General features: G+C 50.1%; 1 protein-coding gene across 3 annotated transcripts in view; it reads right to left on the bottom strand.

Moving 5' to 3' along the window:
* The window catches only part of OPHN1 (oligophrenin 1), a 231,127-nt gene that overhangs the window by 144,394 nt on the left and 72,634 nt on the right, over nucleotides 1-14,099 (bottom strand). For all 3 annotated transcript variants that reach the window (XM_073600214.1, XM_073600213.1, XM_073600212.1), the window contains one exon: nucleotides 6,218-6,289. In XM_073600214.1, the coding sequence (XP_073456315.1) occupies nucleotides 6,218-6,289 (72 nt within the window). The remainder of the gene's footprint in view (nucleotides 1-6,217; nucleotides 6,290-14,099) is intronic.

Here is a 14,099-nt window from a genome sequence, read left to right as displayed (position 1 = left end):
AGAGCGGGGAGGGTTGATCTCACCCCCCCCCCCCCCGGTCAGCCTGTATCACTCACCCGTTCTGATTGATGGTGTCTTTCAGGGCAGCATAGGCCACAGCGTGCCCCCCTCCTCCCGGGCACGGTGCTGAGGCTCCCAGAGAGTGGGTGACAGACACCTCCGAGCTCTGCGCCCTCAGGGATGAGGGAACCAACACCATCAGCAGCATGCAACAGGCGGCAGCCATCTCTCTTGTCATGTGATGGCAGTCGGCAGTCAGCTGACACTTCTGAGGGCACTGATTGGCTAGGACTCCCCTGCTATCTACTTAGCTAGTAGCTGGCTGCTACATCCCTCCCAGCATACTGTGTGGGCGGTGCCGGGTGAGAGCGGAGCGGTTCAAGTTTTTTAAAGGGGGGGGTCAGACACGTCAGCCCAGTTCATCCATGCCCAAAAATGATTTTTCTGGAAACTACCCGGGACTGCCACAGATCCAAAACCCGGGAATGTCCCAACAAAACTGTTACTGTTGCTGGCCAGGGCTGTCTTAATGAGTGGGCACACCTGGGCACTGCCCAGGGGCCCCAGCTGCATGGGGGGGCCCCTGCACTTTCCCCAAATTAGCTGGTCCTTGAGTCCACGATGCCCCAAAATTGGGGCAGGGCCGGAGCACCAGTGTTGCTCTGACCCCGCCCCGTGCAGCTTGATTGCTCGGGACTCGAAGGCTGCGGGGTAGGAGCTGGAGTGGGAGCTGCTTGGAATGCCCGGAGGGATGCCCCCTCCTCTGCCCCTCCTTCTGCCTGCTTGATTGGTATAGGTGACTCCAGTGTTGGAAGTGGGCACATAGCCAAAAGTTTACATGCACTGTATCTCCACTGGAAAAGGGGGTACTACATGGATGGGATAATGGTGCTGGGGGATATCAAGGGTGTATGAGGGAAAACAATGCTGAGGGGGATCTGGGGTGTATAGGGGGTAGCAATGCTTGGGGTAGCTTGGGGGGCTATAGTGCTAGAGGTATCAGGGATGTAGAGAAGCCACAGTGTAGGTTGTATCAGGGATGTAGTGGGGTCACAATACAAGGGGTATCTTATGGTAACAGTGCTGGGGGGAATATCTTGGGTATAGAGGGGTCAGAGGGCTGAGGGGATATCTGGGATGTAGAGGGGTCAGAGTGCTGGGGGGATAACTGGGATTTAGAGGGGTCAGAGTGCTGGGGGGATAACTGGGATGTAGAGGGGTCAGAGTGCTGGGGGGATATCTGGGATGTAGAGGGGTCAGAGTGCTGGGGGGATAACTGGGATTTAGAGGGGTCAGAGTGCTGGGGGGATAACTGGGATGTAGAGGGGTCAGAGTGCTGGGGGGATATCTGGGATGTAGAGGGGTCAGAGTGCTGGGGGGATAACTGGGATTTAGAGGGGTCAGAGTGCTGGGGGGATAACTGGGATGTAGAGGGGTCAGAGTGCTGGGGGGGATAACTGGGGTGTAGAGGGGTCAGAGTGCTGGGGGGATATCTGGGATGTAGAGGGGTCAGAGTGCTGGGGGGATAACTGGGATGTAGAGGGGTCAGAGTGCTGGGGGGATAACTGGGATGTAGAGGGGTCAGAGGGCTGGGGGGATAACTGGGATGTAGAGGGGTCAGAGGGCTGGGGGGATAACTGGGATGTAGAGGGGTCAGAGGGCTGGGGGGATAACTGGGATGTAGAGGGGTCAGAGGGCTGGGGGGATAACTGGGATGTAGAGGGGTCAGAGGGCTGGGGGGATAACTGGGATGTAGAGGGGTCAGAGGGCTGGGGGAATAACTGGGGTGTAGAGGGGTCAGAGTGCTGGGGGGATATCTAGGGTGTAAAGGGGTCAGAGTGCTGGGGGGATATCTGGGGTGTAGAGGGGTCAGAGTGCTGGGGGGATATCTGGGGTGTAGAGGGGTCAGAGTGCTGGGGGATATCTGGGGTGTAAAAGGGTCAGAGTGCTGGGGGGGATATCTGGGGTGTAAAAGGGTCAGAGTGCTGGGGGGGATATCTGGGGTGTAAAAGGGTCAGAGTGCTGGGGGGGATATCTGGGATGTAGAGGGGTCAGAGTGCTGGGGGGATATCTAGGGTGTAGAGGGGTCAGAGTGCTGGGGGGGATATCTGGGGTGTAGAGGGGTCAGAGTGCAGGGGGGGTATCTGGGATGTAGAGGGGTCAGAGTGCTGGGGGGATAACTGGGATGTAAAGGGGTCAGAGGGCTGGGGGGATAACTGGGATGTAGAGGGGTCAGAGGGCTGGGGGGATAACTGGGATGTAGAGGGGTCAGAGGGCTGGGGGGATATCTAGGGTGTAGAGGGGTCAGAGTGCTGGGGGGATATCTGGGGTGTAAAAGGGTCAGAGTGCTGGGGGGATATCTGGGGTGTAAAAGGGTCAGAGTGCTGGGGGGGGATATCTGGGGTGTAAAAGGGTCAGAGTGCTGGGGGGGGATATCTGGGGTGTAAAAAGGTCAGAGTGCTGGGGGGGATATCTGGGGTGTAGAGGGGTCACAGTGCTGGGGAGGTATCAATCTAGCAGATATATTATATGCACAGGACAGCTTTGTTACTTTATGTATGTAGCATTTTCCCACTGTTTCTTTGCTGTATAGAATGATTGTTCATGTAGTTAATGTGGAGCTCCACCCAAAAGAGGAAGCTCCGCTCGTCTGCCTCCTACCTAATTCATGTCTGTTTACCTGCACTGTCTCCATTGTAGGGAACCCAGAGCATTACTTTGCCCAGGGGCCCATGATGCTATTGAGACGGCCCTGTTGCTGGCAAGTATGTGGTAAGTGCCTTGCTGCCCAGCCACTCACGAGCGCACCCTTCACATGGCGCCCATGGCACTTGCAATATCTGCCATACCCTGGATAAGCCACTGGCTACAACTCATGATATATTAGTGTGATGCTCGATGACAAAAATGCCCCCTACATTTGTGGACACTTACAGATAGCTAAATAGATTAATGGTGTCAGTGGGAGCTTATCTAAAAGGCAGAAATTGCCCATTTCTCAGTGAACCCCTAGCAACCTCTGGAGGAACCCCGGTTGAGAAACCCTGGTTTAGCACATACACAAACACACCAACACTTTGTACCTGTCTCCTAATTGGATGTAAGTGACAATGTAGGAGCAAAACTGGGAGATAGGGACAGAAAGTGCCTGAACAAGGACTGTCATGGCAGGATTCATCAGGGACCATTTTAATAAAAGCTACAGATACAGATTTAAAACAAGTTTTGAAACCACATTAAGCTTACACAATAATTTAATGATTGGGTTTAGACATACTTGAATGTGTTTTTTAGTTTCAAATGCAATATTGGACCACTGCTTCAGACCTCCTTGTAGCAATATGAAGATAAGGTTGATGTTTAAATGTCTCATGTTCAGCCTGAAAAGCGTCAATCAACCAATGTTCTATGAAAACCTAGGGTTCCTCCAGAGCTAAGAGTTCCTTGAGAAGAAAGAAGTGGCTGATTGATCTTCTGCCTACACTGACCACCAATGCAAGGGGTCACTTCTACACACTCAGCTCTAATGCAAGGGGTCATTTCCAGACAGACCACCATAAGGGGTCACTTCTGCACTGTCCTCCAAAGTAAAGGATACACTGACCACCAATGGGGGCGATCACTTCCACACTGACCACCAATGGGGGCGATAACTTCCACACTGACCACCAATGGGGGGGGCGATCACTTCCACACTGACCACCAATGGGGGGCGATCACTTCCACACTGACCACCAATGGGGGGCGATCACTTCCACACTGACCACCAATGGGGGCGATCACTTCCACACTGACCACCAATGGGGGCGATCACTTCCACACTGACCACCAATGGGGGCGATCACTTCCACACTGACCACCAATGGGGGCGATCACTTCTACACTTACCACCAATGGGGACAATCACTAATACGCTAACCATCAATGTAGGTGATCAACTCTACACTGGTCACCAATGTAACTTCTACATGGACCACCAATGTAAGAAGTCACATCCACAATGACCACCAAAGAGGTTGCTTTCTAATTTTTTCTGGCTTAATATTATTTGTTTCATTTCATGATTATTCGATAACCCCAGTCTTTATTCTTTTATTTAAAAGTCATTACAGCCTACTGATCAAGCTAATGTACCATGAGCAGTAGGTCTAAGAAATTTAATTGGCCCTGATACCTATTCCAAAGGCTCCTGTGTGGTAAAAAGGTTGTGAAAGGCTGTTGTAAATGGTGGACTCTCAAGTGCCAGCTACTGTATTCAGACAGCCACAGCACCCATGTTCTGAACACACAAACAGTGACCTGATACACCTGATAGGATGCAGTTACTGTTCGGCTGACAACTCTCCAATGGGAACCATCAAGTTCTCAAGCTTTTCTTGAGCAGGGTCATAAGGTCAGGGTTACCCACGGCTCAAGTTTTGGCTGCTTCCTAAAGAAATTGAGAGCAGTGTATGGCCTATGCTCTCTCCCAACATCTGCTTTGTAAGCAACAGCTGTTCATTTCATTTATAGATATCATTTATAGATATCTGCCCATACAAATGGCTGAAATAAAAACGTTCAGTCACATGCATTCCAATATTACTACTCATTACAGGTCAACAAGCAGACCAATAAACAGCTGATAATTAGGAAATGGATACAGCGTAAAATTGTACAGTACTTAGCAACCGATCAGATATCAGCTCTCACTTTTCTGTTAATAATTAAACGAAACAATTTTTGGCAGCTAGGGACAATATTCACTCTTGGCTGCAGTCTGAATCAAGCCACAATTTGTCAATGAGTCTTCGCGTTCTTTTGGAAAAGCTTTAGATTCCAATTTACTTTTTTTATCCCATGAAGCTCAATATACCTAATAAGCCAAATGTTGGTGGACACCTGACCATCACACCTATAATATGAACTTGTTGAAAAACCCATTGCTAAAAAAAAAAAAAAAATAAATAAAATAAATAAAGATGTAAATAGACATGAAGTTGGCCCCTCTCTGAGGCTTTGACAACCTCCATTTATCTGGAAAGGCTTTTCACAAGATTTTGGAGTGTGTCCAGAAGACCTGACCTACAACCTGCATTTCAATTCATCCCCCAAAGACGCTCAGTAGGGTTGGGGTCAGGTACTGTTAGAAGAGAAGACCTGGCTCACAATCAGTGTGCCCAAGGTTGAGGCCATGGCTATATGCAGATCACTCAAGTTCCTCCACACCCAACTGGTGAAACCATGTCTTTATGAAGCTCGGGACCGGTTGGAGGTCAGGGCTAGAGCCCCTCGGGACCGGTTGGAGGTCAGGGCTAGAGCCCCTCGGGACCGGTTGGAGGTCAGGGCTAGAGCCCCTCGGGACCGGTTGGAGGTCAGGGCTAGAGCCCCTCGGGACCGGTTGGAGGTCAGGGCTAGAGCCCCTCGGGACCGGTTGGAGGTCAGGGCTAGAGCCCCTCGGGACCGGTTGGAGGTCAGGGCTAGAGCCCCTCGGGACCGGTTGGAGGTCAGGGCTAGAGCCCCTCGGGACCGGTTGGAGGTCAGGGCTAGAGCCCCTCGGGACCGGTTGGAGGTCAGGGCTAGAGCCCCTCGGGACCGGTTGGAGGTCAGGGCTAGAGCCCCTCGGGACCGGTTGGAGGTCAGGGCTAGAGTCCCCCGGGACTGGTTGGAAGTCAGGGCAAAAGTTCCCCAGGACTGGTTGGAGGTCAGGGCAAAAGTTCCCCAGGACTGGTTGGAGGTCAGGGCAAGAGTTCCCCAGGACTGGTTGGAGGTCAGGGCAAGAGTTCCCCAGGACTCTGGTTGGAAAGGAAATTAACTGGCCTGCACAAACTGGTCATACAATGTCTTTATAGCGTTAGCTTTGCGCACAAGGCCACAGTCACGCTGGAACAGAAAAGGGTTTCACCAAACTGCACCACAACATTGGAAGAGGACAATGATCTAAAACGTCTTTGTATGTTGTATTACTAGTACCCTTCACTAGAAACACCTGAGCTCAATCATTTGGAGGAGGTCCTCATACTTTTGGCCATATAGTTGGTGTAATGTTCAGGAGTCATTAAACTTTTGGCCATATGTTTCTCTTTACACATTAGAACTTTTATTTTGAAACTCCTGTCTTTTTCTTGGCTTTCCTTTTTGTAAAGCGAGCCCCAATTGAACAACAAATCTAGTGTTTGTGCCTACAGCTTTGCCTGTGCGGGTGGTTCCTGAGCTTGCAGACAGGATGTGGAAGTACCTTAGTGAGTCCAATTTGATCCTTGCGGAAAGTCTCCAGGGGTTTTATCAGGATGTTATCTGCGTTTTGAAGCTGCATTGGAAAAGAAACATACTAAATCAGATAAAAAAACAAGCATTTTGATGGCTTGAATGCATGTCTTAAACTGGATTTAAACATGTTTTTATGTGTTTTTAGGGGTGTTGTCAACAATTGTGTTTTTATATGCTGCCATTGTCAACCATATAATGCACATTTTTGCATTGAAAAACAGACAAAACAAACAGATAGCACAGCTGTGAACTCGAACCATTTAAAACTATGGCTAACCTCCGTACTTATGTGCATTAAAATACCCCGGTGTGAATGAGCCTTTAGGGAACATGCGAGTACAATGTGACTAGTCTAAACATAATTCTAGAAGATTGCTGCAATCACCTAGAAAAATGAAGACTTTTTTCTATTGCAATACACTTGACCTATTCCCTAAGGACTATGCCAGCTCAATTGCTCAGAATACATGTCTTGCAGTACCTACAGAGTCTTGGCGAAATGGAGACCTTTAGGGCCCCCAAAATGCATTGGCTGTTTTAAGGCTCATTCAACGTAACTATTTTACAATGTATGCAGGACCTTGCGGGCAAAAGCTCATTATAAGCTACACCCATGTACATGCGTCCAGCGGTACAGAGCACAGGGGCCCTTTGGCCGCTGCTGGCGGACATGCAAGTAACCACACCTGTGAAGCAGGTGCCGCTGATTATGCACTATTAATAGACCTTTGCTGCATAGAGGCCTTGATCGGTAGGACACAGGCAGCTACTACTGCCTAGTAATCTTGTTGCCAAGACCCCCCCTAGTGTCCTTGGTTACTAAGATGCAGGCAGCTCCTCCTGCCCCTAGTGTCATAGGTTAACAAGATGCAGGCAGCTCCTGCCCCTTATTGTCCTTAGTTGCTAAGGCATAGGAGGCTCTTGCCCTCTATCATTCTTGGCTGCTAGAAAACAGTTTGCCCCTGCTGCATGGTGTCATAGGTTGCTAGAACGCATGCAGGTCCTGCTTCCTAGCGTCTCTGGTTGCTAGGACATAGGTGGCTCCTGTACTGTAGTGTCCTTAGTAGGGATGAGCTTCGTGTTCGAGTCGAACCCATGTTCGACTCGAACATCGGCTGTTCGATCGTTCGTCGAATTGCGAACGATATGGGCCGTTCGCGCCAAATTCGTGTGGCGCGTCACGGCCCATAATTCACTGCGGCATCGCAGTGCATTGCTGGCTGATGATTGGCCAAGCATGCACTATGACCCGCATGCTTGGCCAATCACAGCGCCGCCTGAACAGAGAGCCGTAATTGGCCAAAGCCAAGGAGGCTTTGGCCAATTATGGCTCAGGGGATTTAGTACACGCCCCACACTATATAAGGCCGCCTGCACGGCGGCCCTGTGTAGTGTGTGTTCCGGCGTTCATTGAGAGAGAGAGAGAGAGAGACAGACAGTGACATTTGATTTGAGTTAGATAGATTAGGCAGAACAGTCAGTTAGCTGCACTTACAGTGTATTGTGTATATATATGCATCCCAGGTGTTGCACATATATATATATATATATATATATATATATATATATATATATATATATACACTGTATTCAGTTTAGCTAGATCCGTTCTTGTTATCTTCCTACTGACAGGCAGGCTTGTCTTGTTACAGTATTTACAGCTACCTGAAGAAAATTACTGGTGTTCCTTTGATCCTATTAGTACCACAGTCAGGCAGCTAGACTATTTACAGTTAGTGCAGTGCGTCCTGCTCACAGTGTTCAGCTAAACCTACAAGTTAGTGTGGTGTGTCCACCTCACAGTGTTCAGCTAGATCCGTTCCTGTTATCTTCTTACTGACAGGCAGGCTTGTCTTGTTACAGTATATACAGCTACCTGAAGAAAATTACTGGTGTTCTTTTGATCCTATTAGTACCACAGTCAGGCAGCTAGACTATTTACAGTTAGTGCAGTGCATCCTGCTCACAGTGTTCAGCGAAACCTACAAGTTATTGGGGTGCGTCCTGCTCACAGTGTTCAGCTAAACCTACAAGTTAGTGTGGTGCGTCCACCTCACAGTGTTCAGCTAAACCTACAAGTTAGTGGGGTGCGTCCTGCTCACAGTGTTCAGCTAAACCTACAAGTTAGTGGGGTGCGTCCACCTCACAGTGTTGAGCTAAAGCTACCTGTAGAAGGTTGGTGGTGTTCTCATACTACAGGCAGGCAGTTGATTTTGCTAGCTGCAGTATCAGTACATATATATATATATATATATACATACATATACATATCCCAGCTTAGTGCAGCTACAGGCCATTAGTATGTCTGGAAGGCCAAGAATGAGAGGCAGACAGTCACAAGCCAATAAGAGAGGGCAAGCAGGCTCTGTGTCTAGTGCTGGTCATGGAGACGGTGCATCCTCATCAGCATGTGGCCGTGGGACACGCTTGGGCTTTTTTTCGGCAGCTGGCCGTGTTGAGCCACAACATGCGGAAGACTTGGTCGAGTGGATGACCAAGCCGTCCTCATCCTCCTCATCCTCTCTCACCCATGCCCAGGGTACTTTGGCAAAGCAGCGGCCTCTTCCCTCGGCTCAATGTCATCAGTGACTCCTTCCCTAGCCCCACCATGTCCTCCTGAGGAGTCCCTCGAACTGTTTGACCACAGTGTTGGGCACATGCTCCAGGAGGATGCCCAGCGTTTGGAAGGCTCTGATGATGATACTGAGCTCGATGAAGGCAGTAACATGAGCGCAGACAGAGGGGGTGCCAAAGAAGGACAGCAATCTGACAGTCATGCTCCCCCTGCTGCAGCATACTGCCAGGTTTGCTCCAGTGATGAGGAGGGAGGGGATGATGAGGTCACTGACTCAACGTGGGTGCCTGATAGGAGAGAGGAGGAGGAGGAGGCACATCACCAACGAGGCAGGATGCCCTCCAGGGGCCAGCCTAAGGGCAGCACATTGACTGCATCACACCCCAAAGCTCCACATGTGCAGGGCGCTGCAGTCTCTGCGCGTTATTCAAAAAGTTCTTTGGTGTGGGCCTTTTTTGAGACGAGTGCATCAGATCGCACCGCTGCTATTTGCAACATATGTCTCAAGCGTATCTCGCGTGGCCAAAACATCTCCCCCTTGGGTACCACATGCTTGACCAGACATATGTTGACCTGCCATGCAGTTCGTTGGCAAGCGTATCTAAAAGACCCACACCAAAGAACAAAGAGGACCTCTCCTTGCTCCTCATCAGCTGAGATCTCCAACCCCACTATACCTTCAGTCCTCTCTGAGACCTGCACTGAGAGGAATGAAGGTTTAGAATTAGGTGTGTCACAGCCAAGTACTTGTGGGCAATCTGCTTTTGGTACACCGACCTCAGATTGTACCAGGCAAATTTCCCTGCCCCAGCTGCTGCACCGCCGAAAGACGTTTGCTCCCAGCCATCCACATGCGCAGCGGTTGAATGCTAGCTTGGCAAAATTGCTAGCACTTCAACTGCTACCTTTTCAGTTGGTAGACTCTGCCCCCTTCCGTGAGTTTGTGGAATGTGCGGTTCCTCAGTGGCAGGTACCTAAACGCCATTTTTTCTCACGGAAGGCGATTCCGGCTCTCTACCGGCATGTGGAAGGCAATGTCCATGCCTCGCTGGACAGGGCGGTCAGCGGTAAGGTGCATATTACCGCTGACTCATGGTCCAGCAGGCATGGACAGGGACGTTACTTAAGTTTCACGGCGCATTGGGTGACTCTGCTGGCAGCTGGGAAGGATGCAGGACAAGGTGCAGTAGTGTTGGAGGTTGTTCTGCCACCACGCCTCCAAAATGCTAATGATTGTGACACACATCTCTCCTCCACCCCCTCCTCTTCTTCTTCCTCCATGGCCTCTTCCTGTGCTTTGTCCTCGGAACCAGCGGTGCTCTGTAGCCATTCAAGGGGCTACGCAAGTACGCAGGCCAAAAGATGCCATGCGGTGCTTGAGCTGGTGTGCTTGGGGGACAAGAGCCACACTGGGGCAGAGGTTCTGTCAGCTCTGCAGGGGCAGGTTCAGAGGTGGTTGACGCCACGCCAACTTAAGGCAGGAATGGTGGTTTGCGACAATGGCAACAACCTCCTCTCTGCCCTCCGACAGGGACAAATGACCCATGTGCCCTGTTTGGCTCACGTCCTTAACTTGGTGGTGCAGCGGTTCTTGGGCAGGTACCCGGGCTTACAGGATGTCCTGAGGCAGGCCAGGAAAGTCTGTGTGCATTTCCGCCGGTCATATAATGCCAGTGCTCGGCTGACGGACCTCCAAAAGGAGTTTAACCTGCCCAAGAACCGCCTAATCTGTGACATGCCCACCAGGTGGAACTCAACGTTGGCCATGCTGCAGGGGCTGCACACGCAGCAGAGGGCCATCAATGAGTACCTGTGTGACTATGGCACCAGGACAGGGTCAGGGGAGCTTGTTTTTTTTTCCCCACGCCAGTGGGCCATGATCAGGGATGCATGCACTGTCCTGTCACCATTTGAGGAGGCCACGAGGATGGTGAGCAGTGACAGTGCATGCATCAGTGACACTGTCCCCCTTGTCCACCTGTTGGAGCACACGCTGCGTGGAATAATGGACAGGGCACTTGAGGCAGAACAGAGGCAGGAAGAGAAGGACTTCCTTAGCTCTCAAGGCCCCCTTTATCCAGACAGTGTTTCTGCATGCCCGCCGATCACACAGGAAGAGGACGAGGAGGAGGAGGAGGAGGAAGATTGTGTCAGTATGGAGGTGGTGCCTGGCACTCAGCATCAGCAGCAGTTTTTAAGGGATCAGTCCCAAGAAACACATGGACTTGTACGTGGCTGGGAGGAGGTGGCTGCGGACCATGTCGTCCTTAGTGACCCAGAGGACTCCGGACCGAATGCCTCAGCAAACCTGCGCTGCATGGCCTCCCTGATCCTGCAAAGCCTGCGTAAGGATCCTCGTATTCGTGGTATCAAGGAGAAGGACCAATACTGGCTGGCAACCCTCCTTGATCCACGTTACAAGGGTAAGGTTGCGGACCTTATCTTGCCATCGCAGAGGGAGCAGAGGATGAAACATCTTCGGGAGGCCTTGCAGAAAGGTCTGTGAAACGCGTTCCCAGAGACTGGGAGGTTACAAACTCCTGTTTCTGGACAACGTGTTGCTGAGGCTTCGGTCAGTCAAAGAAGGAGCGGTGGAGAAGGTGGCCGTCTGACCGATGCGTTCAGACAATTTTTTGGTCCGCAGCCCCAAGGTATGATCGGTTCCAGCAACCATCGCCAGCGTCTGTTTTACATGGTGCAGGAATACCTAGGGGCAAGATCAGACTTGGACACCTTTCCCACCGAAATTCCTCTGGGTTACTGGGTCTTGAGGATGGATCACTGGCCAGAGCTTGCACAGTATGCAATTGAGCTACTGGCCTGTCCTGCATCCAGCGTTCTTTCGGAACGCACATTCAGTGCTGCTGGAGGCTTTGTAACCAATCACAGGGTGCGTCTGTCCACCGACTCGGTCGATCGACTGACCCTTATAAAAATGAATCACTCTTGGATCACCACCAGCTACCAAGCACCTGATGCTGATGTAACCGAATAATTTTTTAAAAAATCTCAGATCCCTTCAAAGACTGCCTATGCTGATGCTGAGTGACTATCCCTGAGTAATTATCATCTTCCTCCTCAATCATCACGCTGATAGCTTGAAAGAACATTTTTGGTTCTGGGCGCCACCACCAATGCCTAAGGCACAATTTTTTCAGCCCCTGTTTAACAGGGGCGTGTGATTACAATTTTTGATGCAATACTTTGCAGCAGGGCTCGTTCCTGCGTTCCAACTAGAGTGTCTGTGAGGGGTTGCAGTGTTGTAGCACCAGCACCAGTGCCTAAGGCCCAAACTCTGCCCCTGTTTAACAGGGGCGTGTAATTACAATTTTTGATGCAATACTTTGCAGCAGGGCTCGTTCCTGCGTTCCAACTAGAGTGTCTGTGAGGGGTTGCAGTGTTGTAGCACCAGTGCCTAAGGCCCAATTTTTCTGCCCCTGTTTAACAGGGGCGTGTAATTACAATTTTTGATGCAATACTTTGCAGCAGGGCTCGTTCCTGCGTTCCAACTAGAGTGTCTGTGAGGGGTTGCAGTGTTGTAGCACCAGTGCCTAAGGCCCAATTTTTCTGCCCCTGTTTAACAGGGGCGTGTAATTACAATTTTTGATGCAATACTTTGCAGCAGGGCTCGTTCCTGCGTTCCAACTAGAGTGTCTGTGAGGGGTTGCAGTGTTGTGGCACCAGCACCACCACCACCACCACCAAAGGCCCAATTTTTCTGCCCCTGTTCAACAGGGGCATGTAATTACAATTCTTGATCTAATATTTCACAGCAGGGCCCTGTGAGGGCTTACGTTGTTGTGGCCACAACAACACCTAAGGCCCAAATTTATGCTGAGTATATAGGGCAGGCCCCTACTTTCAAACATCTAACTTACAAACGACTCCTACTTGCAAACGGAAGGAGACAACAGGAAGTGAGATGAAATCTACCCCTAGGAAGGGAAATTCTCTCCTGTAAGAGTTAATATGGGACAACATTTCTCCTTTCCACTGATGCTTTCCAATCCTTGTTCCACAAAAAAACCCAAATTTTCAAAAAACATTTGTCATTGGGACAAAAAGTGAGGTGAAATCTTCTAAAGAGGAGGAAAGACAGCAAAACAAATGTCACAGGGGTGATAACCCTTCCCTATGTTTTCCAAAAAGCTTAAAAAAGATTTTTTGGCTGGAGCTAAACACGTTAAAAATGTACCCGTTCAAAATGACAAACAGATTCTACTTAACAACAAATCTACAGTCCCTGTCTTGTTTGCACCGCCTGTATACTGCTGTTCAGAGTATATAGAGCCTTGTGGCCCCACACCTTTCCTTATTTTAATTTGGGTGCGGGGTTCCCCTTAATATCCATACAAGACCCAAAGGGCCTGGTAATGGACTGGGGGATACCCATGCCGTTTGTCTCACTGATTTTCATCCATATTGCCAGGACCCGACATTACATTAAACCCGCAAGCAGTTTTAAATGAGATTTTTTCCTTTAAAAATGACATTTGGTGCAGGGACTGTTCTAAACACGGGAAACACGCGCCACTTTACAGGCATACTATAGACACCCCCCAGGTACGATATTTAAAGGAATATTTCACTTTTTTTTTACTTTAACCATCATTAAAATCACTGCTCCCGAAAAAACGGCCGTTTTTAAAAGTTTTTTTTGCATTGATACATGTCCCCTGGGGTAGGACCCGGGTCCCCAAATCCTTTTTAGGACAATACCATGCAAATTAGCCTTTAAAATGAGCACTTTTGATTTCGAACGTTCGAGTCCCATAGACGTCAATGGGGTTCTAACGCTCGTGAGAATTTTCGGTCCGTTCGCAGGTTCTGGTGCGAACCGAACCGGGGGGTGTTCGGCTCATCCCTAGTCCTTAGTTACTATTACGCAGACAGCTCCTGCACCTCATAATCCGTGATTGCTAGGACATAGACAATTCTTGCCCGCTAGCATCCTTGGCTGCTAGGACACAGGTGGCCAATGCCGTCTGGTGTCAATGGTTGCTAGAATGTAGGCAAAACCTGCCACCTAGTGTCTTTGGTTGCTAGAATGCAGGCAGCTCCTGCGGTCTAGAGTCCTTGGTTGCCAGGATGTAGGGGGTCCCTGCACTCTAGTGTCCTTGGTAACCACAACCCAGGCAGCTCTTGCCTCCCATCGTACTTGGTTGCCAAGACTCATGTAGCTCCTGCTCCCTAGCCTTGTTGGTGGCTAGGACAGAGGAGGCTCTTGCCCTCTAGCACCTGCCACCTGGTGTCCTTGATTGCTAGAACACAGGTG

The sequence above is a fragment of the Aquarana catesbeiana genome, linkage group LG09, assembly GCF_042186555.1.
Source record: "Aquarana catesbeiana isolate 2022-GZ linkage group LG09, ASM4218655v1, whole genome shotgun sequence".
Lineage (NCBI taxonomy): Eukaryota > Metazoa > Chordata > Amphibia > Anura > Ranidae > Aquarana > Aquarana catesbeiana.
This window is presented reverse-complemented; position numbering and strand designations above follow the sequence as displayed.